Source organism: Mustela nigripes, chromosome 4 (assembly GCF_022355385.1).
Source record: "Mustela nigripes isolate SB6536 chromosome 4, MUSNIG.SB6536, whole genome shotgun sequence".
In the NCBI taxonomy this organism is placed as follows: Eukaryota; Metazoa; Chordata; class Mammalia; order Carnivora; family Mustelidae; genus Mustela; species Mustela nigripes.
In genome coordinates this window covers 11,477,701-11,504,164 of record NC_081560.1, presented here as the reverse complement: position 1 = coordinate 11,504,164, position 26,464 = coordinate 11,477,701, and the positions used below count along the sequence as shown (strand labels likewise).

Genomic DNA, 26,464 nt, shown 5'->3' with positions numbered 1-26,464 from the left:
TTTGTGAACCTCAGTTTCCTCATCTGTATAATGGGTATGATGATCCTATGACTTTGAGTCCCACTTGTTATGAGGATCTCCTCATAAAATGGATGTGAAAGTTCACAAACTCTTCATCATTTGGTTGCTCTCGACAGGATGACCCACTATGATCATCCTAGAAGCCTGTGCTATCTGCTGCTAGCTACTCACTACTCTCTTGCTTGGCAATGGAACTCTCTAATGACCTGAATGAGGGGCAGGCCATGGCTGTGATGTCACAAAGCTCATGAAGTCAAAGGTCCTATGGAAGGGAAGGGAAGAAAACGGTGCTGGGAAGTGGTAAGGGCTAGGACAGGGACAAGGGAGGGAGGTGGGGGAGCTGGCTGGGAACTGGGGAGTAGGGAGGGCCAAAAGCAGCTGATGGGCAGGCCCATGAATTCCCTGGGCTCCCAGCTCTGCAGGGCAGCATTCCTGGCCACCATCCTGCTGCTGCTGCGGGTCAAGGGGGTAAAGCCTCAGAAAGGCAACTTGGACCCCAACGAGAAGAGTCAGAATGAGGAGATACCCTCTACAGGTAGGTAGAGGAGAGAGGATGGCGTCTGGAGCTAAGGATTAGATCTCTTTGGAGTCAGTCCCCCACTACTTATCAGGCTGGAATGAAACCCGAGATAGGTTCAGGTTGTGGGAGAGTAGACTCCAGTCCCCTGTTATTGTAGTGTAGAAGGGTTGGGTAAAAGGTTTAGAGCAGGGTTCTTGACAAGGGCCATATACAGGGGTGCACCACAGGCTAGCCAAAAGTGCATGTGTCTTGAGTGTGTGTGTGGGCATAGATGCATTTGTCTGAGAAGAGTCTCTGGTCTCTGTCCTTCTCCAAGGCGGTCCCTCCATCTCTGAATGGTGTAATGCAATTTGGAGGAGACAGTTTGAGGTGGACATGGGATGTGTGTACTGTGGTTGAACACAGATGGGAAGAGACCTCTCGATGGAGCATCACCTCCTTGGTCAAGGATAGGGTCTGCACAACTGGGCTAAAGCCCCAGGCCCTAACCTCTTCCTAGATTCTCTTAACTTTGTCCCATTTCTGGCACAGATTGGGGTCAGGGTGGGGCAGGTTAGGATCAGCCCCTTCAGTGCCTTCCCCTCTCCGCTGTTCCAGACCAGGATCAAGAGTACTTTGAAGAGCACTTTGTGGCCTCCTCAGAGGGTGAGATGTGGCAGAATGTGGATATGACCGAGCAGGAAGATGACAGGACATCAGACACAACAACTCTTCGTGACCACCTATTGGACCTAGCCTTCTGCTTCAATCTGGCCAGCATCATGGTTTTTTTATGAGGGACGTCGAGGCTGAGGTGGTGGCCTGGTTCCTGGATGAGGACCTGGATATCTACCTCCGCTTCATGATAGCTTACTGACCCTCTCCCCCCACTGGGCTCCAGGTCACTGCTCCCAAAGGAGGCATATGCGTGGCTTCCTGACTCTGGCCCATGACTCTTCACTTCAGGATGCAGCACCTGAGAGAGCCTGGCACTGGCCTTCCAACTACCCATTGCCACAGCCTGACTGCCTCCCCACTCTCTGAGCTCCATCTCCCAGAGCCTGAGACACCAGACCCATGCCCTTCTCTCTCTTGCACCTCTCCTGACTCTGCTTGGGACAGCACATTAGGGGAAGGGAGTAGCAACAATAAAAGTAATAATAAAATCCTGAAAACTCTGGGGGGCAGTTTTCTGAGACTTAGCTGAAGCCCTTTTGTCTCTTACTGGTTCGTTTGATTGCTGGACCCATGGCCCACTAGTTTAGCAATCATTAGTTCTCTCCTTTTCTTGTGTCTGTGGAACTCTCTTGGCCTTTTCTCCTCTTATTTTTTCTGACTTCTAGGCATAGAACGTATCAAGAAAGAGTCATTAAGAGACAGGCAGATGCCAAGTGCCAGCTTTTATTTTTGGAAGGGAAGGAGAAAGGCGATTGTCACCTGATTCTATGAACGGAGCAGGGAGACGTTGTGTCACCCAATCGAAGTCTCTGTGGTAGCCAGGCTACCAGAGTTGGCAGTGGCTAGAGGGGTTCAAGAGGGTACCGTGTGGACAGTGGAAATGTCTGCCAAAAGCTGGGGTGTTGCTGAGTGGCCCGTGGACTCGAAGGGTGGGTGGGCTGTGAGAATCCTGGGGCTCCTGGGTGCCAGGCTCCCTACACATCACCTGTGGAGAAAGAGAGGTGTGGGGGGGGTAAGGAAAATGGCAGAACCATAGGGTAGATCAGGGTCAGTAGGATGAGGCAGACCAGTGCCAAGGTGGTGACTAGGGACGGCAGAGATGAGAGCAGGGATCAAGCCACACACTTCTTGGTCTCTTGATCTGGCAGGAGGCATGTGAGGGGGGCCTGGGCTGTGCAGTCAGACCATCTGTCAGTGACTGAGAGGTGGGGTTTATTGGAAAACCTCTGTGAGAGGGTCTTTCAGTATATTGAGGAATTGGGTGTAGTGTCTTGTTGAGAGAGCATATGGTACTTAGGGGGTGCAGTCAGGTGTGGACCACACCTGGGGTCTCCAAGAAGGACTCGGTTCTGTAGACAGTCTGTTGGAGGCTCATTTTTGAGGAGAAATGAGAGAAGAAAAAGTTGGGCTCATCTCAGAGGGATTTGGCAGTAGAGTTCTTTATTGAAGGGTGTGCTGAATTTGTTAGAAGAATTTATAGCAAAATGAAAAGATGTCCCCAAGTGGTATGTATAAAAGATGACAGTGGGGACTTCTATGGAAGAGGGCAGAGGGGCTGTTTGTTAGAAGGCATTTCAGGGAGGAGCTGTTCTTTAAGCATTAGCAGTAAGGTACTTCTCTGACTTGGAGCGAGCCGTGGGGGGAGATGGCAGCTGTCTACCTGGGCATAGCTTCGGAAGAAGAGTTGCTGAGGACTGAGGTCCAGGTTCGGCAGGGTGGTCTCCCCATGGTGCCATAACAGCCTCTTGCTATATGCCTGCATATGGGGGTGAGATGGGGAGTAGCCCTTAGTTAGACTCCAGAACCATGGCCATTTGGAAGTCTGATGCCCTACATACAAAACCTAAAACCCGTTTGTGGCTCTTTTGCCCAAGTTCTTCACAGACACCCTGGTCTAAGCAAGGAAAAAAAAAAATATGGGTATCCTAGAAAAGAGGGATTTGTGAGGTAGGAAGGGGATCACTATCTCTTCAAGGGGAATATGGAGAGTAAAAGGCTTTCCAGCTGTGTTTGCATGAGGGATGGTAGAAGGAATGGCTATTAACAGCTCCTGGCTCCTGGGATGGGAGTTACCTGCAGTGCAATGGCCAGCCCACCAATGTCTGCAGCATTCTCCAGGAATGTCCGCGATCCATTGAAGGAGGTTCCATTGGGTAAGGGAATGGTCTCATAGTGGTGTTTCATACACAGCAGCGCCCCCTGTAGGGCACGGGTATCACAGGCTGGGCAGCCCCCAGGGAGTACTGTTGAAAATGCGGCCAGGTAAAGAAATAGTGAGGCGCCATGTAAGGATGAGTACAAGGGGGCTACCACAGACTGGGCTGGCCCCCAGACGCATTGCAAAGGGTTCAGAATTGTCCAGCCAGGAGCCCACCCTTTTTCCTCACAGCCTCTTTTGGGGCCTTCACCTGGGTTCCCAATGGCCCCACCTCCCAATGGCCCATTGTTACCCACAGAGCTGGTAGAAGATGTGCAACAGCTCATGGGCCATAATGCTGCCAGCAGCGCCAAAGTTCACGGCTCTGGGGAGACAGAGGTTTAGCTTACTCCCAGAATCCTTCCAAGTTTTTGACCCCAATTCTCTGACCACAAGTGCCATCCATCATAACATCTGTCCATCAGGCTTGGGAAGTCCCCCTGCCCACCCTCAGGGAATAGCCCCTACCTGGGGTAGCCAGGGTGGAAGAATGGCGGTTGGAGGAGTCCAGCTGGGAAGACCACCACATGGTCAGGTATTGAATAATAAGCATTGACCCCCCAGGGGGATACCTTCCACCTATGGGAAGAGCGCATATGAACACCATCTCCATCAGTTTTGGTCCCTCCCACCAGACATGAAGTCCCTCTCAACTACTGTCACACTGTTCCTGTTTCCCCAAGCCCCCATCTTTCTTGCTAATCTTGGATGGGTATCTCTGAGATGCAGGGTCTATGTCTCCCTTGCTCTTATACCTGTGGTAGGGGAAAGACTGCAAGAAGCTCTGGACAGTTCTAGCTTGGAGGGATCGGAAACAGCTCAGGAAGGACTGCAGGTAGCTGGGTCCAAGCTGTATCTGGGAGGAGGCAGGAAGTGACTCGGATACACAGAGACAAATACAGATGCACACTGACATACACTGATGGGTACATCTGAACACAGACGGATAAGCCCCGGCATATAGACATCCATAGTAAGTGGAAGGCAGCACAGGGACACTGCCACATGTCGGTGCAGACAGGATTTACACAAATCAGAGCACAGATAAACACGCTCAGGCAAGTCACAAGAATGCATGTGTATATGCATGCACACACACTCAGTGTGACCTGAAAAGGTTTCGTTGTTCTGCTGGCAAGACCCACAGTGTGGATATTCACCCACAAAACCCAGGGATCACCAGGGCAAGGAAGGGGTCAGTTAGGATTGCCCAGGATAAACAGATTATCTGCCACTCAGATGGGTCAAGGGGCCGAGGACTAATGAGGAGCTGGCAAGGGCAGGGACCCACATCGTTGTATTCCTGTCTGGCCTGTGATGGCTCCAGGGCCCATTCTGGGGCCCCCATCTTCACCTGCAGTTGGGTGACCTGGGGAGAGACACAAAAGATAGAAGAAACCTAGCTACCCCAAATCGATCAGAGAGAATATCTTGTGCTCACTGCCCTGGTCCCACCTTTTGTGTTGTCACCAGGGTATGTGTGCAGCATATTGGTGTTTACACTTGCCATGTGTCCTTGTGCCTTTGCACTCTCCTCCTACCAGTGTGATCTCGGGGTCCAATACTCAATTCCACCCCTTCCGACTCCTGTATTTCACTCTGAGCTCACCCTGTTCTGGGCCTCTTGCCGGGTCTTCTCATCCATCCAGGGAATCCTTCTGAGGCGGCTGATGAGGGCATTCTTGATTGCAGTGAACAATTCCATAGCCTGTGAAGGGGCCAGGGTAGAGAAACAGAATCAGGGTCAGCTTCAGTCTGGGGTCCTGCCTGCTGGGCCTCTCAGAAGGGCCTTGGCTCCAAGGAGCTACCAGAGAAGGGGGAAGATCTCTGAGAGAGAAAGCAGGAAGTAATATTAACGAGGTGACTGGAAACCCAGAGCACAGAGATCTGGGGAGGACAGAAAGGAGGTGCCACACCCAGAAAGGAAATCTGAGAGCTGGTCCCTCCCGAGGCCAGTAGGGAAGAAAGTCCTTTCCATGGGAGATCCCAGCCTTCCGGGGGAGGGAGATCTCATCCTTACCCTTGGTCAGGTGATCCACTCAGAAAGCAGAGGGAGGAAGAGGACCATCCTTCCCTTCCCTGCTCTTGAGGCCCCTTGTCCTCACACTCTCGTAATTATGGCCGGCATTTCCTCTCTCCATCTTTCTGGGCATTTCAGCTTTCCAACAAGCTGAAGTCTTCCCAGCTTCACAACTGACTGTGTGGTTACTGCTTCACCATCCATCTACCTTCTTGTTTGTATCCTTTCTTGATAGAGGTAAATGGATGACGATATCAGAAGCCTGAGCTCAAATTCTGACTCTATTAACTGGTAGCTGATCTTGGGCAAGTTACTTAACCTCTCTGTGCTTCAATTCTCTCTTCTCTGAAATCAGGATGATATTAGGCATTAAAGTAGTTCATGCAAAGTGCTTACAAGAGTATCAGCCACATGGTAAGCACTCAAAGACTATTCAGTACTCATTCACTTGAACTTTTTAAGATTATATCATTCCATTTTCCTGTCGTTTCCTGTGTTGTTAAGAAATCATAGAGAAACAGGGTTTCGTTTAGAGGCCACAGAGTTCAATTTTCTCATTTTATGGTTGAAGAAACACAAGTGCAGCAAAGTTAGGTAAGTTGCCCAAATTCCATGCATGTTGTGTGCACCTGTGTCCTGTAGTAAAACTATGCAAACCCTAGGGATGCAGCCTGGCCTCCTTTGACTTCTCTCTCATAGTGTGGTCTCTCTCTCTCTCTCTCTGTGACTGCCTGACTCCCTGACCATCCCCCAACCACAGAGTAGGGCACAGTCAATAGAATTAGGAGAGAATGATTGGGTAGGAAGGGGTGGAGGGACATGGGCTGGGGAAGAGCCCTCACATACAGCACTTTGGGTGCTCGGGCTGAAGGCCTCACGGACAAACAAGGCTGCCAGAGTAGGCTGGAAGAAGGTTCCTGTATCCTCCACACACTTCATCCATCGAGGGCGGGAAGGCTATGGAGACAAATCTGGAATGAATGGCTCCCATCAAGCATTCTTCCTCATCCACCTCCCCGGGCCTATCTCGTCTAGACCTTTATGCACAGGGGAAGCTCTCTTTGTCTTTCTGGGTTTGTCTCACTTTGCTCTATCATCCTTTTTGGTGATACACATGGGGCTATTGCCACTCGGTAATAAAAAAGGCTGTGTCCTCCAGGATTAGTCTCATGAGTCTGGATTGGGTGAAACAGCCTTATTCATTGACTACCGAATTTGAAAACAAGTTCTTTCAGAGGCACCCTTATGGAGAACCGAAAGGCTCCTGGATAGGAGAGGACTATACACCAAACCTCTCACCTCAGCACGTCTGTTGGCCACCCAGTCCCTGCCTGTCACATGCACCATGCTGGTAGCCCAGTAAAGGCTGCCACCCTCCCATGTTTCTTTGCTTAAAATGGAAACTGGGGAAGGTAATCCCTCTTTCCCTTCTGCCACCTTCCCCAACTCTCCAAATGGTTATTGTGGACTATAAGAACTTTGTCTTAAAAAGAAGAAAATGATCAGAGTGAAAATGGGTTTTAGACACCATATTGTTTGGTAGGAGAAGGAGACAAAAGAAAAGACTAAACATGAATTCAGAAAACCAAGAGACTTTTGGTCAAATCAGGGAAAAGAGGATGAGATGAAAGACATCGTCAACTTCAAAGGCAGACAGGTGGTTGTACAAAAACTCAGTAGGGGCTTGGCAACTGGGGTGTTCTTAGCATGGGGACAGAAAAATTGACCAACATAAGAGAGAGATGCCGGGAAGGTATCTGTGGGGGTGGGGATGGCTTTGAGGTGCCTACCACGAATAGGGCCTATAGATGATCTGAGACCAATTGAGAAACATGCTCAACCGGTCAAGGGTGAGAGTGCTGGCCTAGGGGAAGGCTGAGCTGAGACTCTGTAAAAACAGCTAATATGCAAATTTGGGGTAAGCAGGGATGAAGTCACAAGACTCCATTCCTGTAACTTATTTACTCCTCTCAGATCTCCTTGTAGGGAGGGTAGTTAGGTTGCCACTATGCTTTCTGGTACCAAGATTGGAGAGAGAGTTTAAGGGGCTTCCCGCAAGAGAGGAAACAAAAGGGAAGGCCAGTATTGTTGTCCTTGAAGAAGACACTTTGGGGTCTGCCTATTTTGACCTTCACCATTTTGAAGGTTGCCCCAGACCCAGTTGTCCACATTTGTGTGTTCTTGTCCCCTCTTGTGAGGATAAGGACTCAGCCACTCTCTACAGCTATATTGGCTGCAGCTCTAAGACACAAACGTGCACAGTGAAGATGAACTGGAAGAGAACCTGTGTCTGACAGTCATGACTGGGTCCAGGCAGGCTCGGCTGGCTGCCTTCAGTGACTGTCCATCCCCCACTGGCCTCCTGATGACAGGTCTGGATCTGAGACTGACTTTCATCAGGCTGTCGGGGAGCATGGGGGAGGTAGCGGCCACCCCAAGGGCAGCAGCAAGCACATTAGCCTTGAGCTTGGTGGATCTGCCTGCCCTTTCCACACCTCTTCATTCTTGAGTTGTTTCCTGATCCCTTTTGCTAATGCCTGCCCATTTTTCCAATAGATTTTGCCTCCTTCATGCCTGTCCCCATAGCCTAGGCCCCAGCAGGGTCTGGCCTGGTTCCTGGAGGGCATAGATGCCACCGAGACTACCCATCGCGAACCCCTGCAAAACTCTGGAATTCCTTTGGTCACAGTTGTTCTGGGACACATCTCCCATGAGAAGGAAAATAACTTCCAGAATCTATAAATAAATGCAGGTCTTGGGGTGGAAGTTGACAGGTTATATTGGTCTACTGGGGGTTCAGAGTATCTGAGCTATCTCTCAAGACATGGAAGGATAGAGCATACTATATATATTAAAATAGAGAAAAAGAGGGACAGCTGGGTGGGTCAGTCAGTGGTGTCTGATTCTTGATTTCAGCTCAGGTTCATGAGATCAGACTCCACCCTGAGTGTGAAGCCTACTTGAAACTCTCTCTCTCTGTTCCCATCTCTCTTCCCCTCCCGCCCCCTCATGTGTGCTTCCTCTCTCTAAAAGAGAGAGAGAGAAAGAGAGAGAAATATAGTGGGAACAATCATTGCCAAAATAAAAAAGATGGAAGAAATACTTCAAGCTCATGATAATGAAGCCCAGTACATTAATTTTAGGGAACAGAAGATAAGCTGCAGATATAACCTTAGAACTACAAATAAACACATTTAAGAAATATAGAAATCAGAAGAAAATTCTAGGAATCTGAAGGGAAGCGTAAATTTTCTTAATTTGCCATAGAGGGAAAGTAAATTTTAGAAATTATACACTAGCCAGGAATCCTTAATGTTAATTTCAACACCAAATTCTAGAATAAGTCTTTAAGCCAATCATTTCTGAACACTTGAGAAACTGCATATAACTACTAAGGGATCACTAAAGACAAATAATGCTACAATAATAACAATTTTTTCTGGTTAAAACTTCACCAAACTAGGAAAGCCCAGAAACCAGGAGTCACAGACTAAGGGGGTGGGGGTAACTGAGGTTAAGGGCCAGTGGTGGGGTAACTGAGAAGCAGCCGGCGTCAGACGGAGCATAGAGGGACTAGGGTCAATGGGCAGAGCATACCCAGGCTGAATAGAGCTGCCTTACTCAGCCCCTGTCACTTGTGACCCCTGAGGAACATTAGCTCAGGGCTGCTTCAGCTTCACGCTTACTACACATGCACTCAAAAATGCTAGAGATGTGACTACTATCATGCCATCTCCTAATTTTTGACTGCTGGTGATTAGCTAAAAGATTGTCAAAAGCTTTAAGGCCAAGAAAACACATTGATTGTCCAGATTCATTTTCAAGGAACCACCACAATACTATCTCTGAACAGAGAATTCAGCATTTACTAAATGTGGATTATTAACCCCTGCACTTTGGTTACACAAACCGTCCCTGGGAGAGTAATACCTGCCTGCCCCGCCCCCCTCCCCCGACCAAATTGCTTGGGAGATCAAATGAAGCACCACATCGAAAGCATTTTGTAAACCTTAATGTGCCCCTTCACTGTGTTGCCATTGGTTTCATGGAGGCCTTTGCGTAAACCATAAACTTAGACCTTGTGAATGAGATGCAGAAATCTGTGTTGGAAAATAATATAATTGCATGGTTTCTTAGTGGGTTGAACCATAATGAAACCTTGGTGACCAGTGACTCCAAGTCCACATGAGCTTCCCCAACATCCTACCAAAAACTGCAACATGCTCCCCACCTAGCATGCCATTTCACCCTTTCCTGAGTTCTTTCTCTGTAATACTAATTGCCACCAAACATATTTTATTTCCTTAGTTTATTGTCTTTCTTCCTTCATCAGAATATCAGTGTCTGAGGGCAAGGGCTTTTGTCTTTTGCCTGTGTGGTATCCCAAGGGCAGAGAGAAGTGTCTGGCACATAGTAGGTGCTCAGGAAATATTTTTGTTGCATAAGTGAATGGATGACTTTATAGCTAGGTCTTCAATGACCTGACCTGCTGCTCTTCCTTCTTTGGTATTTTAATCATAATCTAGATGAAGATACACTAAATAAAGCTGCAAACGACCAACAATGGGAAGGGAAAGGTAATACAATAGAGGACTGGAACAAAGGCTAAAATCATCTGAACAAATCAGGATGTTGGACTGAATATAAAGAGTTCACTCCATAGGTATAAATGTGATGTTCTGCTTTTACTTCCCAAAATTCAGCTTCTCAAGTTTAATAAGAGGAAGACCTGGTCTAATGGCCATTTCATTGATGGTATATTCAAAATCATTCAACAAAATATGGCCAGTTAATAAGACCTCATATTACTGAATTGGGATTTTATAAATTAGAATTCACTCCAAAGAATATGCTTAGAAATCCACAATTAATAACCATTAGATGAAACCATAAATTTTGATCATTTCAAGACCAATGGGTTGGTGGTGTCTGACTCCCTCCTCCTTCTCACAGCTCACATCCATCATAGCACCTGTTGCTTACCTTCTAAATACATTCTTTTGAAACATAAAACAGACCAATCTTTCTGTATGCCTCCATTTCATGCCGAGAAAAGCCAAATCTTTCCAGTGGTCTACTGGGCCCCCTCCATCCCTCTCTGATTTCCTCCCTTTGACTCTTTGTGCCAGCAGCAGCAGGCAGAAACTTCCATGCATGCCTCACCATCTCTTCTCAGCCAGAACCACAGGGGGATCCCTTATGTGGCCCCAAAGCTTAGCCAGCCTGCTCCATACCTTGTCCAATGAAGTAATGTCCATTACTTGTGGACACTTGTGAAAACACTTTCAACTCTCTAGACAACTGCCTCTGTCCTACGTCTAGCAGGGAGATCCCACTGCCAATCCAACCTTCCCTCTGGTCTCCCTCTTGGGAAATCTGAGGGTTTGTCATGTGACTCAGGGTCTTTCTGGAACACAGCTACACCCATTCATTTACTCTGTGTGCAGCTGTTTTTGTGCTACAAGGGCAGAGCTGGGTGGTTGCAACACAGACCGTATGGGCCACAAAACCAAAAGTATTTACTATCTTGACCTTTGTAGAAAGAATTTTCCAACCCATTTTATGTTTTCCTACCCACTGATTTCTCAATCCTGCATAGTATGTAATTAAAAACATGGCCTCATGAGATGGACAGGTCTGTTTTGGGGTCCGTTTCCTCATCAAATGAGCTGTATGGTCTGGGGAAATCTACTTGCCCTTTCTAAGGACCTCAGAGTGTTTGTGAGGGTTAAGTAAAATCACCCACGCTAAGTGTTCCAAGCAGTGCCTGACATACAGTAACACTCACTGTTCATTAGCTATTATTCTTATTCTACTTGTTGGTAAAACTTGAGTCCACTTTTAAGCTCAAGGACAGCTATAATCCTAATGGTATATGAGGATGGGCATAATGGATATAAAGGATGTATGTAAGTATATAAAGGATGGCAACTTTAGCAATCTGTAAGCCTTCTAAGTTCTTCAAGTGTGATTTCAGTATTGGCATACCTACATCCTTCAAGGAGTACCATCAGGCCATAGCTCTGGGATTGACAGAAGGCTGTTTGTTGCCAGGGACTTTGTAGCAATGTCAACTAAGAGGAGTTGGAGTTCTGTCTGCTTCATCTGTGTCAAGAGAAAGGCTGAGTAGAAGCTTCTTGGGGACTTGCCCATCTGAGTGAAAGTCCTAAAAAGGAGTGTTTTGTTGTTGTTGTTTTTGTTGCTTTGTTTTGTTTTATTCTTACCACAGTGATCAAGAACAGACCCTCAAGCTAGACTACCAGAATTCAAATCCTAGCTGTACCAACTTACTAGCCATAATATCTTGAGCAAGTTACTTAGATTTTGTGCCTCAATTTCCCCATCATAAAATAGGCATAAATGATGTGTCTACCTCAGGAAATTCTTCAGAGAATTAAATCAGCTCATACATATCTAGAGGGCTTAGAAAAATATCTTACTCCCAATACTCGATAATGACATCACAGTCACTATGAACTTCATACATTTCCCCTCTCTGAATACCACAGATGCTTCAGGTCACCAAAGCAGTGAATTTCTCCAAGCCACAGAAATGGTCCACAAAAGAAAGAGAAAGAAACCCCAGTGATTTTCAAGATTACACTGAGGCCTTGATTGAGGTTGGAGCATATCTAATGTTCTAGACACCTTTGCTTGCATTTGGATGTGTCTGACCTAGGGTTCCAAAGTTCATGGTAAAAGAGTGTCTCCACATATTACGTGACATAGGAGACCTGGATTAGTGTGTTTATGACACAGCCACCACCTCACATATATCAAGATCTGGACCACAAAGCCCATGCTGTGGCCCAGCAGATCCTACTAGATGTCAGAGATGAAATCTTTGTGAAGCTCATTTGAACATCAAACACTGTAATCACCTAGATAGAGGAAAGACCACTGCTTGCTACTCATGTCTAGCATCCCAGTGAATCCTAAGCTTTAGGTCCTTGTCCTCAAATCACAGAGCTCTGGATAACTAGTTTAAAGGTCATGACAAAGGAAAAGCAATTGTTGATCATTTTAGAGTCTTGTATTTGCACCTTAGTATTCTGCCAAAGGCCATAAAAATAGCCAGATGTGTGTAAATGTATGGTACTCAACATCTCAGTCCTCAATATAAGTACCATATGCCAAAACTGTCTGCTTCCATGGAAACACTAGACATTGCATGACACTGCCCTCATGCCCTCGTGCCCTCTCCCTGGGAGAGATATGCCAACATTTATCCCTTAAAATGGCAAATGTTCCTTTTGCCCCCATTATGGGAAAATTCATTCCTTTGTCTCCTCACCATAGGTGGTCTTTCGGTCAGCTCCCCCAGTTTCTGGATCAATGATCTGCGTGCCTCTTGGAATTTACTGTCCAGGGCTGGAGAAAGGGTCCTCACCAGCCCCAAGATCATGTGGCTCTGCAGAAAGTCTCTGAGGAAGGAAAAGAGATGGACACATACACCCATGGCTCTGGGGGTACCTTGAGAACAGCCTCCCTTGTGTAGTCACCTTGATACTCCCGGGGGAAGGCCCTTCTCTTCTGTAGCTATAGAAAATAAAGGCTTGACCTTGGAATAAGTCAAGAAAAGCTTTCCTTGGTGTGAGTTGGAGAATGGTGGTAGAAGGAACTAGATGCAGAGGTGACTTCTCAAGTTGCAGGGAGGGAAGGTTCTGAGCTAGAGGAAGACTGGACTTAAAGAATCATACCAACAGATTCATCTAATTCCACAACCAAGAAATCTCAGTTCACTTTACATCTGATTTGTAATTATATATAAACTTGCTCACATCCACAAGAATGGCCCTTGGCTTCCTTCACAAAGAATTTCTAGAATTTGTTGCCACTGGGTTACTATGAAGAAGGGCCTTAAACCCAAGCCCCCAGAAGGAAGCTGCTATCTTCAGGTAGTGGCCATCCAGGCACTGGGGATGTCAGCCCAACACAGAGCCTTACCCATAAGGTCCTCATAATCCTTCACAGCTGAGAAATAGCCTCTCCTCTAGCCTTTCCCCAAAGAACCCCCAGCCTTCACCTTATCCAACCACTGGCCTCATGTGCCTCTACCTCTTGCCCACACCTCCCAGCTGCTAAGACACACATGCCTTCCCTATCCCTAGTGACCGGTCATCTAGCATCTCCTCTAGCTTAGAGGCTCTTCACAGGATGGGTTCTACTCCCAGTAAATCCTGTATCTTGCTGGGCACCTGTACACCTCATTTCATGTGTGTTTCTGCTTACCCGTGCCCCCCAAGCCTCTCGTATCTCCTGTTCCCTCCATTCACTCTTGGGCCATCAACCCCCAATTATTCTCTGCCCTTTTGTGTCCAAGGGTCCCTTCCAACTTCCTGGGAAGACCTTACCAGCATGCATTTTCTGTAATCTTCCTCGTCCCTGAGGCCTTCTGGCCCTCAGACATTTTTCATTTCCCTTATACTTCCCCAATCCCACCTGAGGCAAACCTGTGATTTGACAGCTGCTCTTCCACCAGTTGAGACATGTTTTTCAAATACTCCAGGTCATGGACCAAGAGAAGCTGGGAGGGGCTCAACGGCATTGGCGTGAATGTTGCTTGCAAGCAGGACAACCAGTCGATGGCAGGAGCCATTTCCTTAGAGGAGGGACACAAAGGCTGAGGGGGATAGGATTGAAGGGGATGGTTCCCCTCCCTCAGGGTTTGACAGGGAGTGGGGAGGTGGATTGTTGGGGGAAGGGATGGAACCAGGAAAGTTATGGATGAGAAGGAATTAAGGAATGAGGAAAAAGGAGATCTGGAGAACAAGAAAGTTTGGGAGAGAAGCCCTCATGGCCACCCTCCTCCAGTCCCTGGTTCAAGGCACCTGCAGTTGGTCAATAGTGACCATGTGGAAGAGCTTTCCCTGTGCCCGCCGCTGCTCCAGGGGCCTCAGAAACTGAAACAGCTGTGAGGTAATGGAGATGGACAGGTAGGCATGTTCTTGTACTTTGTTTGGTTCTCCTCCCAGCAAGGTTCCCAGCTGGTTCAGGTAAGTCACATATTCCCGCACAATCTGGGGAAGGGGCAACCTCAGTCACAGCCATCAGAGGCCCCTGCCTTTTTCTGAACATCAGAGGTCAGAACCTGACCTTTGTCCATGGAGCCATCTTACCTGAGCATAGATCTTCTGTTCCTGCTCTTGCTTGAGGGGAACATCAAACTCTGGCGGGTCTATCTGGACACAAGAGATACTGGAGAGAAGTAGGGAGCATGGAGGAAGGAGAGGACAGGTGTGGGGAGAAGGGGAATATACCACAGAAGATGGCCTCAGGACACAGAGAAGGAGCAGAGAGGACAAAGAAAGGGAGGGGTTTGGGCCAGGAAGCATGAAGGGAAAGAGTCTAGACATAGAAATGTCAAGACAGGGTGGGTATTTCAACCAGTGTAGGGGTGTTCAGCAAGAGAGAAGCATACTAATCCGTGTCCTGAAGGAAGCCACCCCCTGTCCTAGGGCCAGGTCTAGAGTTATGGGAGTGAGAAACTGTCTCAGGCACAAGATTTAAGAGGTACTGAAAATGGTAATCAAGATAAATATTCTAATTGGTGATTTTTTAAAATAAAAATCAATGTTAAAATCTATGCTGACTAAAAGATCAAATCTTTGTTCATCACAGATTTTTTCCTGAAAATCTAAAGTGTGTTTTTTTATCCATTTTGAAGAAAAATTAAGGATTTTTTTTTCATCTGCAATAACATTTTTGGTCCATTTTGTGAATAAATAATCTCTTCAAAAAAATCCGCAATGAACAAAAATTTGATATTTTGTTTATCATGGATTTTTGCATTGGTTTTGATTTTTTTAATTATTAAAATATTTATTTTGATTGCTATTTTTGCTAACCTCTTTGATTTTGTGCACAGGTAAGTGCCTCACTTACTTCATCTGTCCTCACCTTAGTCCTGGCATGTCCTTGATTCTGTTCTGAAGAGCTTTGCTCCCACACTTTGCCTTTTTTTGTGCCAAATTCAATATCCCGCTCCCACTTCAAGCTTCCCCCATCTTGAAAAATCTTTCACATGGCTCCTTTGTCATATTTATGTCCACATTTTGAAGAACTAAAAGTCATCTCTGTCCCTGCTTCAACTCCCTTACCTTCCTTTTAAACTCTGTACAATCTGTCCATTTCTAAAACCCTTTTGATATTCTCTTCTAGAAGCTTCCCAATGGTGTCTTCTCATTCCTCATTCTCTGAGGTCAGAAATCTCTGGAACCCATGATGATCCAACCCTCCTGAGATGCTCCTCCCCTGTCCTCTGTACCTCAGCCATGCTGGTCTGACTCCTCCTCCCTGCCCCCAAGCCCCCATGGGGGTGATCCCTCCGCAGTCAATTCTACCTATTTTTTCCCCTCAGAGTCCATCCAGTCTCCAGTTGATGGTAACCATCCTCCTCCCACTCACAGCACATCAAAACTGTGGGGTAATTTTCCAGTTTCTCCATTTTCTGCATTTATATTCAGTCATTCACCAAGTCCTCTAGAAGCACCAGGGACCATCACCACTGGGATGAAGTTGCCTAAATCTTCATGCCTGGCCTTTCCTTTCCATTTCAATTTCTCACAATCATCTTAGTTCAGAACCTACAAATTGTTCCTCTAGACTCCTCAATATCTCTAAGTTGACCTTCGAAATCACTGCTTCTGCTTAAGTGCAATGCACAGCCCTGGTATTTGAAAGGACCCAGCAGCATTTTTGTTTTTGTTTTTGTTTTTTTTTTCTATTAAGTCAAAGTGATCGCCTCCATCTGACATCTGAGGCCAGGAATCATCAGGCCCAAACTCAAGTCTTCAGTCTTGCTCTTATCTATCCCCCACCACACCTCACCCCTCCCCCAAACCCTCTGTTCCACAAATCAGCCTTCTCACTGACCCCACAGAGGAGTCACACCATTCAGCCTCTTCTCTTAGCTCAGGACTTTCCCAAAACCCTCCTGATGCCCTTAGCTTCACCTTCACCTATGTGATTGAACCATGTTTCAAGTCTCAGCTCACATTCTCCCCTTTTTGGGACATTCCTTAACCACTGCAGATCTTAACTGCTCCTTGAAGGCCACACAGGTTAAAATCCTGAGCATACCCTTTAGAACAGAAATTTAGAATGCCTCATACTGGTTAACGATAGCTTTTCTTATATATTCATCCCCATATAATTCTGTGGAATTTGTGAGAGCAGGAGTCAAATAGATTGCATTGCCCACCACAATACTGATACCTTCAATATTTTTATTTATTTACTTGTTTAGCAAGCACCTGTTGTGGGTCTCTGGCTGCCAGGCCTTCTACTAGATTCTGGGGAACAGAAATGAACAAGTTGTGGTCCTGTTCTTCAGGGGCTCATGGTCTTTAACATGGTATGGTGTTCAATGATGAGAGTTTGGGAAGTGGAAGGACAAAAGGGTCTACCTAACTCATAACTAGGGTGTCAGTGAAGTCTTCCTGGGAGAATAAAGATCAAATCCCGTGTTTTAAAAATATGTGAGTTTTGTAGGCTGAACTTGAGGGTTGGGGAGTAGTGTTGCAAACAAAGGAGTCATCTATTCAAAGAATTGAGGAATAGTACTGAAGCTGTAAGTTAGCATGGCTTGAGGTTTAAGGGGGACAAGAGATGGGGCAGGAGATAAGGCTGGAGAAGTGTGTAAGGGTCAGATCATAAAAGGACTTGTGAGGCTTTGTTATGGATTAAGAACTAGATTGTGATGACCTGGTGAGGCATTGGAGGCATATACACAGAGACAATAGCATAATTAGCTCTTGGTTTAGAAAGGTCCCTCTAGCAAGAATGAAGAGCAGATATGGGGAGAGTGATGCTGAAGATAATGTGGTTAACTAAGAGGCTGTAGGGGTAATCCAGATAAGCAGTAAGAAGATAGGAACTACGTCTGTCTTCTCCCAACTGGCCCTACTACTCCTTTCCCTAATTTCACCTAGTGTCCCTGGTGTCCCATCAATAATTTTCCCTCAAGATAGGGATCTTTCCTACATTGTACATTTGTCCTCTCTCTTTAGCCCACAAACTTCCACTAGGAGATGCTAGGCTAGAATACCAAGTGGGCCCAGGTCTTACTGCATTTTTGCCAATACATCCCTCACCTGGATGACTGGCGAGTATGGAGGGGTGGAACGAGGTTGTAGATAGGCTCTGAAGAATGGAAAATAACCATACTGACTCATCAGAAGTCTCAGAGTTCGGTTAAAGTCTAAGGAAGTCCAATTACCGGAGATTCGCCAGCCTCCAAGCTGGGAAGCAGAGAGACAGGGCTCAGTATAGGGTGATGGCCTGGGAGACCTGCCGCCCCCTTCCTCAGACACCTGCTACTTCTCACCACTACTCTGAGTGCTTGGAGCCCTTGAGGCTCCACCTCTATCCTTCTTTCTCTACCACACCTTCTTTCTCTTCCAAAGGGTTTTGCTATTTCCATCTCCCTCCTGGAACTTGGAGATCCCAAGGAAAGAGACCTCCCCCCTCCCTTTCTTGAAAAAAAAAAAAAAACAAAAAAAAGTGGGGGGCAGCCCGGAGCATACATCGCATACATCGGTCCTATGTGTTTTGTATCTAGAAATGTTAACGTCCTGGGTCTCACCTCCTCAATGACTTGTCTGAGGGGGGCAGCCCCAACAGCTTCGATGGCATCTGTGTCCATGCAGGACCTGTAGAACTGGAAGGCTTTCTCCTCTCCAGAGCCCAGGTGCCAGGAACCTGGGGCTTCTAGAAAGGAAGCATGAGAAAATTCGAGGAGTAGAGAGCTGAGAAGAGGGTCAAGAAAGGGGACTCCCAGGGAAATGGCAGGAAGGGGATAAACATGGGGATGCGGACAGGTGGGACAATGGGAGGGCTGGATTGGCTCGGCGGGAGAGCAAGTGCAGGGAGAGGGAGTGTGGGGAGGACTGAGAAAAATAAAGGAGACACGAGGGAGAATCAGGGAGGAGAAGACACGGGAAGGAAGGAAGAGACAAGAACCCCCAGGAGCACCCATGGGTCCACGAGAAAGGATGCAAGAGGAAAGCAGGAAGGAGGCGAGTGAGGCGATTAGAAAAATTGGGGAAACCAAAGAACATGGAGGGATTGGAGGGAGGGAAATCACCTGGAAAGTTTTAACAAGGAGACGAAACAGAGTCCAGGCCCTCGCTTGGGACCCCAGGAAACAAGCAAACATGTGGCAACAACCCAAAGACATATGTTTTGGACTCAGCCACTCTGTAATACCTGCTGCCTGTCCCTCAGCCCCTGATTCCCTTGACTCTCTTGTGGGCAAGAGCATTCATCCTGAGCGTACATTTTCTGTTCATCTCTGGACCTTAACTGGAAGCATGGCCCCTCTACCAAGGGAAGGTCAGCCTCCATTCTTTCTCCATCAGTAGGAGGGCAGAGGGATACATTCACGCGTCCCAAATTGCAGTGGATACAGCCCACACTCCCTCGGCCACCGTACCCTGGAAATGCCTGCTTTTTGCATCCCATCTTGTTCCCCATCCTCACCACCATCCCCCAACTGTCAACCTCCCAGATGGCCACAGCTCCTTTCCCAGACTTCTCCTGTCAGTCCTTTGTCTTCTCCACACACAGCCTCTTCTCTAACCCTAGGGCTTTAGGTGGGTCCTCTCCTCTACACACTTTGTACCTGTGTGGATCCACTCCCTGACACACAGCGAGATACTACCCCCCCCCCACACACACACACTTCTCACCCCGCTGGGCCACATCATCCCAACTGGCCAGCCCCAGGATCCCCTTTTATCCAGTCGGGCTTTCACACCAAGGTCCAAGGTTTCCATGGAGAACAGGAGATGATGGTGAGAAGGGGCCAGGAAGTGCAGGGAAGGAGAGGAAGATACTGACCCCTGTGGGGCTCTAGAGGACAGGGTGGGGGGTCTGGTGACTGAGAGTGATGGACACATGAGCTTACGTGCAGCAGGTGGTGAGGGAACGCAGGTGGGGAAGGTCCCAGGTATAGGAGAGAAATCGAACATTTCGGGGCAGTGACAAGGGGAGAGCTTGAAGAGAATGCAGTAGAGGGACGGGAGAGAAGGGGGGAGGTAGTGAGGAGAAAGCTGCGGTGACAGAGAAGCCACCAGCTGTCCCACAAGCACACAGGTTTGGGACAAGATAGTAATAGGCTCAGAGCCACCCACTTGCCCAAAGGGCCTCACCCAGTATTCTCCGAAGTCGGCTCTTATTCTCCTCTGCAAGAGCCTGGAAAGAATGATCGGTCCCTTTGGCCTGTCCACAGGCAAAGCTGAAGAAATCGGTGCAGGGGGCCACACTGGTGTTTCCAGAGGCCAGGTAACGAGCCAGGAGATCCCAACACACAGGAGTCGTACAGGGGCCTGCGGGGAAACGCTCAGAACTGGGAGAGGGAGAAGAGGGAAAGAGAAAGGGACTGGGCTCCCCCAAGGGGCTAGGTAAAGGAATGCCTGGTGAAGAAAGGGGAGAGGGACCCTGTGAGGAAGCCAAGACCAGGAGCAGATGGGGAGGAAGAAGTTGGGAGGTGGGGAGAGAGGAGTGGGTCAGGCAGGGTAAGTGGTGAGTAAGTCCAAGGCACCAAGCCTCGGGGATGTCGGGCAGGCAGAGGCTGCCCCCGATGAGGAAGGGCTGACTAGGTTGGGCGCTCCCAGGATCATGCTTACGAGGGCCACAGCTCCGGAAGATGTACACCAAAAGCACAGAGAAACCAAGGAGCACACTGAAAAGCAGGCCAGCCATTAGCACCCGCTTGACCACGGACCACTGTCCACTGGGTTCAGTGGCAGTGGGCAGCCTTTCTTCTGGAGATCTCTGTACAGGCAACCAGGAAGTGAAAGCCACAAGATGGAGGGCATTAGGAGAGGGGGTGAGGAAGAGAAAGGGGAGAGGAAAGAGAAAGGAAAAGTTAGTGCCAGGGCCCCTGTGTAGAGAGATCCTTCTCCTCACTCTCCCTAAACCCAGCCCTATTCGGACCCCCTGGGAGATGCACAAATGAGGAATGCCACCCGTTCTGGGTAAGAACCAAGTAGGCTGTGAAGGGTTAGAGTTTGTGGGATGTCAGAGCTGGAAGGGACGTCATTCACCTACCCACAAGGGTCAAGCAGGGCACTTACCTCCTGGTTCCGGGGAGGTCTCAGTCCACCTGCCCGGCTCATTCCCCCGGCCCGACTTCTTCCCCACTCTGGTCTCCACCCTCCTGAGCTGAGGAGGATGGAGGGGAGAGAAGCTAGTTCAGGAAGGGGGGCATTAAAGAGAGTTATATCAGGTCGTTTGGACGCTTCCTGTCACACAGGCGCTATCATCCAGGGCAGTGTTCCCAGAAGGGCTTCGGAGCGGGCCCCTCCCCTGGATGCACCCCTGCTTTCCTCCCTCTCCTTTCCAGTCTCTGCTCTCCAAGCCTCACGTTCCTTCCTCTCTCCTGGGGGCACAGCACTCGCACACAGAGCCATCCACCCCCACCCTGGCCATCTGACCCCAGAAGGGAACAGTTTTCTCCGGGGGACTTGCCCTCTCTCAGTCCTCTCTGGCTCCCCGAAGCTTCCTGGTTCTGCTCTAAGTGCTGAGTCTGAAAACAGGTTCAGGAAAATGGCCTCCCTCCTACCCCCACCCCAGTTCATTGGTCCTGGAGAGGGGGAACTTCTGCCACTTGACTCTCCTGTCCCCATATTCATGCTGTTGGCCTCTGGGTGGAGTCTGTTTATCAGCCCAGAGACACCCAGACCTCTCCTCCTCCTTTATCTCAGCTTCTCAGGGGGAGGCGAAGGGAGGGAGTCTTCACTCGAGAAGCCATCTTGCTCTTGGGTGGCTCCTCTTGTCCTGGTCTATGCCTTTGCTCAAGGAGTTTTTTTTATTTCTGGAATATTATTTCTTCACTCCTTTCTCCTATGATTGAAATCTCCTGGATCCTTCAATTCTCAGGTAAATGCCACCTTGGCCAGGAGCTCTCACAGCTCCTGGGAATGTTTGATGGCTCTCAGGGTGTGTCAGAACTCCGCTGTTTGCAGGCAGAGCAGTGCACAGCCAGGAGACCCTGATCTGCTAATTTTTACCCCTGTGACAATAAACAAGCCACTTAAATTCTCAAGCAGGTAAGAAAGTTTTATCATCTAGAAAATGAGTCTAATATTTGCCTTGCCCACCTCACGGGAACTCACACCGTCTGCAAAGAATGAGGCATTACTGAGTCTTTCATTCTCTGTTGTCTCCCACAGGTGTTTGTATCTTCATCTCCCTAGGGATTGAAAATCTTTAGTGGCAGGGACGGTGTTCCTTTTTCTTTCATGGCTACCTAAGATGGTCTCTGGATATTTATAGGAATGAATTGCATTCCAAGCCAGTAACTCTCTCTCCCACATCACATTGAGGTCTTCCCCTGCAGTCACCGTGAGCTCATTTCTGAGAGACGGTATTTCACCTCTGTCCCCTGTTTTCTCATCCCAGGCAAGATAGAATAGTCACACTAATGATCCCTCTGCAGGATTTCCTGCCCACATCAGTGTTGTGTTGTGGAGCATTGGTTGGGATGGAGGGAAGCCTCCCTGTCTGTGGTTAGAGAAGTGGAAAAAGCCAGCATGCCGATGGAGTTAGGAAAGTCATGAAGAAAAGTTAGCGCTTTGGGCACCACAAAAGGAGAGATTGAAGTCTTCTGAGGACAAATCTAATGTGACAAAAATAGTAGCCGTGTCAAGCTGGCGTGGTACTGGGGATCTGGATTGACGAGATGAGAGACTAGAGACACATTGGTACTTGGGTGGTACAGGAATAATGAAGTGAAGGCTTGGCCCAGGTTGATGGTAGAGGGGATGTAAATACATGGACAGAAAAATTTCATGGGAGGGAACAATGTCATGGAAGCTGATGCAGTCAGGGAGGAGGGAGTGGGTGTAACAGTCACAGGTGGGCTTCATAATTTGTTTCTGGATGACCAGGAAAACGGCAATGCCAGTGGTAGAAAGTGGAATGGTGGTTAAGGGCTTCTGTAGGAATCATCTTGAGACCAAAATGACGACTTGGGATTTTAGAGGTTTTCGGTCTGTTTGCATACAAATCAGTTTTACCTTCTTTTTGTACCTTCTTCTCCCCTTCCCTAGATGCTCAACCTTGAACTTCTAGCTTCCCTCACTCCATTCCCCTCCCCATTCCTTTCCTACCCAGTCAAGCCATCTGGGCTGAAGTTTCTCTAAGAAAACGGTAGTAGGGACAATTCAGATTAGATAAGAGCTGGTTGAGGCACAAGTGTGCTGTGTTACATGAGCCCCGTGAACAGGCACTGTGGCCTGGACTTAGTGTCTCTCCTAGAAAAGGTGAGCCAACCAAGGAGATATGGCAACACTGTTGCCAGCCTGCCCCTCCCCACCCTGCTGCCTCCTGCAGGCAAAGTCATCTCTGTTCTGGGAGCTGCCTCAGGAGCATAACCCCCTTATCTCCCACGTCCTACTGTGCAGTGAGTCATCACCACCACCACCACCACCACCGCCGCCACCGGCAGGGCCCGGCACCCCACACACCTCCAGTGCAGTAGTCACAATTGCTATAGGCATCCAGAGAGCCCCAGCTAACAAGGGTAGCAACCACAGGCTCTTGGAGCAGGCATATCTTGGCAACTACCACCTCCTGGTTGCCCTCAGTGTGCGGTGAGGTCTATCTGAATTCCAGGATCTTTTGTTTGATACCATAGTAATATCAAATAATAATAATAATAATAATAGTATCCACGTTTTACTGAGCACTGCCTATGTGCCAGAGGCTCCAGTAAATGCTTTGCTCACATACATGTTTTCCATTCAGTCTTCAATTCTATGAGCAAAGTAAGAGCTCCTTTCCTTACTCTACAGATGAGAAGACTGGGATACGTGGAAGTATAGTACATTTTCCCCAAGTTATAAAATCAATAACCAGAAGAGGTGAGGCTAAAGCAAAACCTTCACTGTTGAGGTCCTCAGTCATTACATTTCTACTTTTTTGGAAGGCTCTTCCTCGTCAGGATCTTCTTCTGTCTAAACTCTTTCAACTATTCTTCATGGCTTGAACGTGTTATGACTGCATTGGGGCTGTTACTCCTCAGACTCTTAAACATCCATTTCACCTTTTGAAGATCATGTCATTATTGTTGTCCATAACCAGCTCACATCGACAGTGCTAAAAGCATCAAAATTAAGGATGGGACATTTACATACATATCATAGCACTCTCAGGTATGTACATAAGTGATAATTTACCTCTCAGACTACTTGATTTCAGTGATAACAATTAAGAAATTTCTTTCTAAGGAGCAATAAATCCCATCCTGAGTGAACCTGAGTAAGCCTTAATGTCACAGACAATGATGAGCGGCCTGACCAGAGGAGAAAGAAACCGATCACTGGGTCAGAGTTGAGGACACTCTAACTGCTTTTTCAAAGGGGGCCACATTGAGAGTTAGGGATCACCTTTAGGAAAGAATAATGTATGGTTTTTGAAACAATTTAAGTGACAAATTAAATTGTCTAGATAGATTGCTTTTAATATTTTAATTTCCATATATACTTTCTCTTTTATAGATCCAAGACTAGAATACTTAATGCCTATTAAATTAGGTTATCAAATAAATAAAACATATATATATATATATATATATATATATATATTTAAAAGATAATAGTTGGGTTAGTGTTGAACATGGCAAAAACTTGAAGGTAATGTAATGCCCCAGTGCCCCAGAGACTGAAGTTTGTGTCAACTGTGTCTCAAAAGGAAGATCCTTGTCCTTTATTTTCTAGTATTTTTCCAAGCCATCACTCCCTTCTTTATATATGTGTAGCAAATCATCCCATTGTATAACTTAAACTTACACAATGTCGTATGCTAATTATATCTCAATGGAGCTCGTGGAGGGTGCTGGGAGAAGATCACCCTTACCGAGGTGGGTGGACATCATCCAATCTGCCATATGCTCAAACAGAACAAAAAGATAGGGGAAGGACAAAGTTGCTGCCTTTGTTTGAGCTGAGACTGGTGCTCCTCGTTCTCAGGCCTTGGACCAAAAGCACAATCATTAAAAGGAAGAATTAACAAATTGGATTTCATCAAAATTAAAAAGTTTCACTGTGCAACAAATCTTGTTAAGGGAACAAAAAGAGAGACTACAGACCAGGAAAAAATATTTGCAAACTGCATATCCAACAAAGGACCAGTATCTAAAACATATATATTTTTTAAAACCTCTCAAAACTCCGTATTAAAATGGCTAACAATCCAACTAGGACATGGGTGGTAGACTGTAAGAGGTAATTCCAAAACTGATATAAAGATGGCAAATAAACACATTGGAAAATGTTCATCATTAGCCATTAGAGAAATGCAAATTAAAACTTGAATGAGATATCACTACTACATATCAGAATGCATTAAAAAAATATTGGCAATCGAGTTCTATGGGGATACTCAGAGAAACTGGATCACTCATACATTGTTTGTGGTAATTAAAATGGTACAACTATTCTGGAAACTTTCTGGCAGTTTCTTAAAAACTAAATAAGCTACTACTGTATTATCCATCAACTATACTCCTGAGTGTGCATCCCAAAGGAATAGTTATGTTTATGTAAAAGCATACACAAATATCTGTAGCAGCTTTATTCATAATAAACAAACTGAAAACAACTCAGACGTCCTTCAGTGGGTGGATAGTTAAACCATGGTAACTGATACCATGGAGTATTACTCAGCAATAGAAAGGAACAAAGTAACAATACACGTGACAACCTGGATGAATCATATGCTGCATGGAAAAAAAGCCAATCCCAAAAGATTACATACTTAATTATTCCTTTTACATAACAAAGTTTACCTGCCAAAATTATAGAAATGGAGAACAAATTAGTGGTTGCCAGGGGATAAGGAAGGGTAGAAATAGGATGGAAGTCAGCATAGCTATTAAAGAGAAACATGAAGGAGTCTTGTAGTGGAAATGTTCTGGATGTTAATCACATCGATATCATTTTAATGCCAATATCCTGAATGTGGGGCACCTGCCTGGCTCAGTTGGAAGAGTATGACTCTTGATCTTGGGTTCATGAGTTTGAACCCCATATTGGGTATAGAGATACCTTAAATAAATAAATATTACAAAAAATATCCTGCTTGTGAAATTGTGCTACAATTTTGCAAGACGTTACCATTAGAGGAAACTGAGTAAAGGGTACATAGGTCTCTCATATTTCTCCTTACAACTGCCTGTGAATCTTCAAGTATCTCCAAATTAAAAATGATTATTAATTTACAAGATAGGTTCTATAATTGTCCCATAGAATGAACTGGATAATGTATTAGTCTAATTCTTTATTACAAGCAACAGAATCTATTCTGGATAATTTACTCGATAAGGGAATCTCTTCAATGATATTTGGAATTTCACAAATTCCAATGGGATGGGCAGAGAGACTGAATCAAAAGCTTTGCAGCAAAACAAAAACAAAAACAAAAACAAAAACACAGAACCACACCATGCTCTGGCCAATGTAGGTCTCCGGCAGCCACTGCTGTGCAAACCCTGTGGCTCCCGTTGACCATGCTGGCAAATGGACAACAGAAGCACTGGCTCTACATTTGCCCCAGGTAGATCCGCACTATTTCTCCTATTTTTCACTTTGCAGCTGATGTCTGGTGCAGGTGTTTCTGATTGGTAAAACCTAGATCACAGCCCGTGCCAAACTACAGGGGAGTCTGTGAGAGCACCACCTGGCTTCCAGCCTGGAGAAGTGGGATTTATAAAACGGGAAATTCCCCAAATCTAGAAAGGTGTGTTGAAAAGATCTTTTGTCAGCCACAAACATGCCAAATATCCACCAAAAGTGTAATGGCGTATTTTGCAAACAACAAATCATTTACTTTTTGAAAATTTAAAGAAACATTTCATTTTTTGTTGTTTTTGTTTTGTTTTGTTTGTTTTAGAGGGGGGCGGGGAACAAAGGGAGAGAGAGAATCCGGAGCAGGCTAGGCTTCTGCTGAGCCCAGAGACCAGGAGGGGCTCAATCTCATGACCCTGAGATCATGACCTCAGTCGAAATCTAGAGTCAGATGCTTAACGGACTGAGTCACTCAG

General features: G+C 46.7%; 2 protein-coding genes across 3 annotated transcripts; one reads left to right on the top strand and one right to left on the bottom strand.

Annotated features, from left to right (window-relative positions):
- The first annotated feature begins 414 nt into the window (after positions 1-414).
- Positions 415-1,655, top strand: LLCFC1 (LLLL and CFNLAS motif containing 1). The gene is made up of 2 exons (XM_059395982.1): positions 415-556; positions 1,139-1,655. Exons 1-2 carry the CDS (start codon positions 415-417, stop codon positions 1,315-1,317), a joined length of 321 nt encoding a protein of 106 aa, XP_059251965.1. The 3' UTR covers positions 1,318-1,655.
- A 248-nt stretch (positions 1,656-1,903) lies between these two features.
- KEL (Kell metallo-endopeptidase (Kell blood group)) lies at positions 1,904-21,007 on the bottom strand. Of its 2 annotated transcripts, XM_059396239.1 has the most exons (19): positions 20,890-21,007; positions 20,496-20,583; positions 20,046-20,193; positions 19,569-19,745; positions 18,002-18,126; positions 17,511-17,657; positions 14,535-14,597; positions 14,247-14,435; positions 13,869-14,017; positions 12,710-12,839; positions 6,262-6,372; positions 5,005-5,103; positions 4,687-4,764; positions 4,151-4,251; positions 3,864-3,974; positions 3,653-3,720; positions 3,272-3,441; positions 2,859-2,954; positions 1,904-2,183 (listed from the first exon to the last, which is right to left on the bottom strand). In XM_059396239.1, the coding sequence occupies exons 1-19, from the start codon at positions 20,997-20,999 to the stop codon at positions 2,022-2,024; spliced, it is 2,322 nt and encodes a 773-aa protein (XP_059252222.1). In that variant the 5' UTR covers positions 21,000-21,007; the 3' UTR covers positions 1,904-2,021. The 2 variants fall into 2 exon arrangements, with proteins under 2 accessions (XP_059252222.1, XP_059252223.1); XM_059396240.1 differs by having other exon boundaries at positions 20,496-21,007.
- Between the last annotated feature and the right edge of the window lie 5,457 nt (positions 21,008-26,464).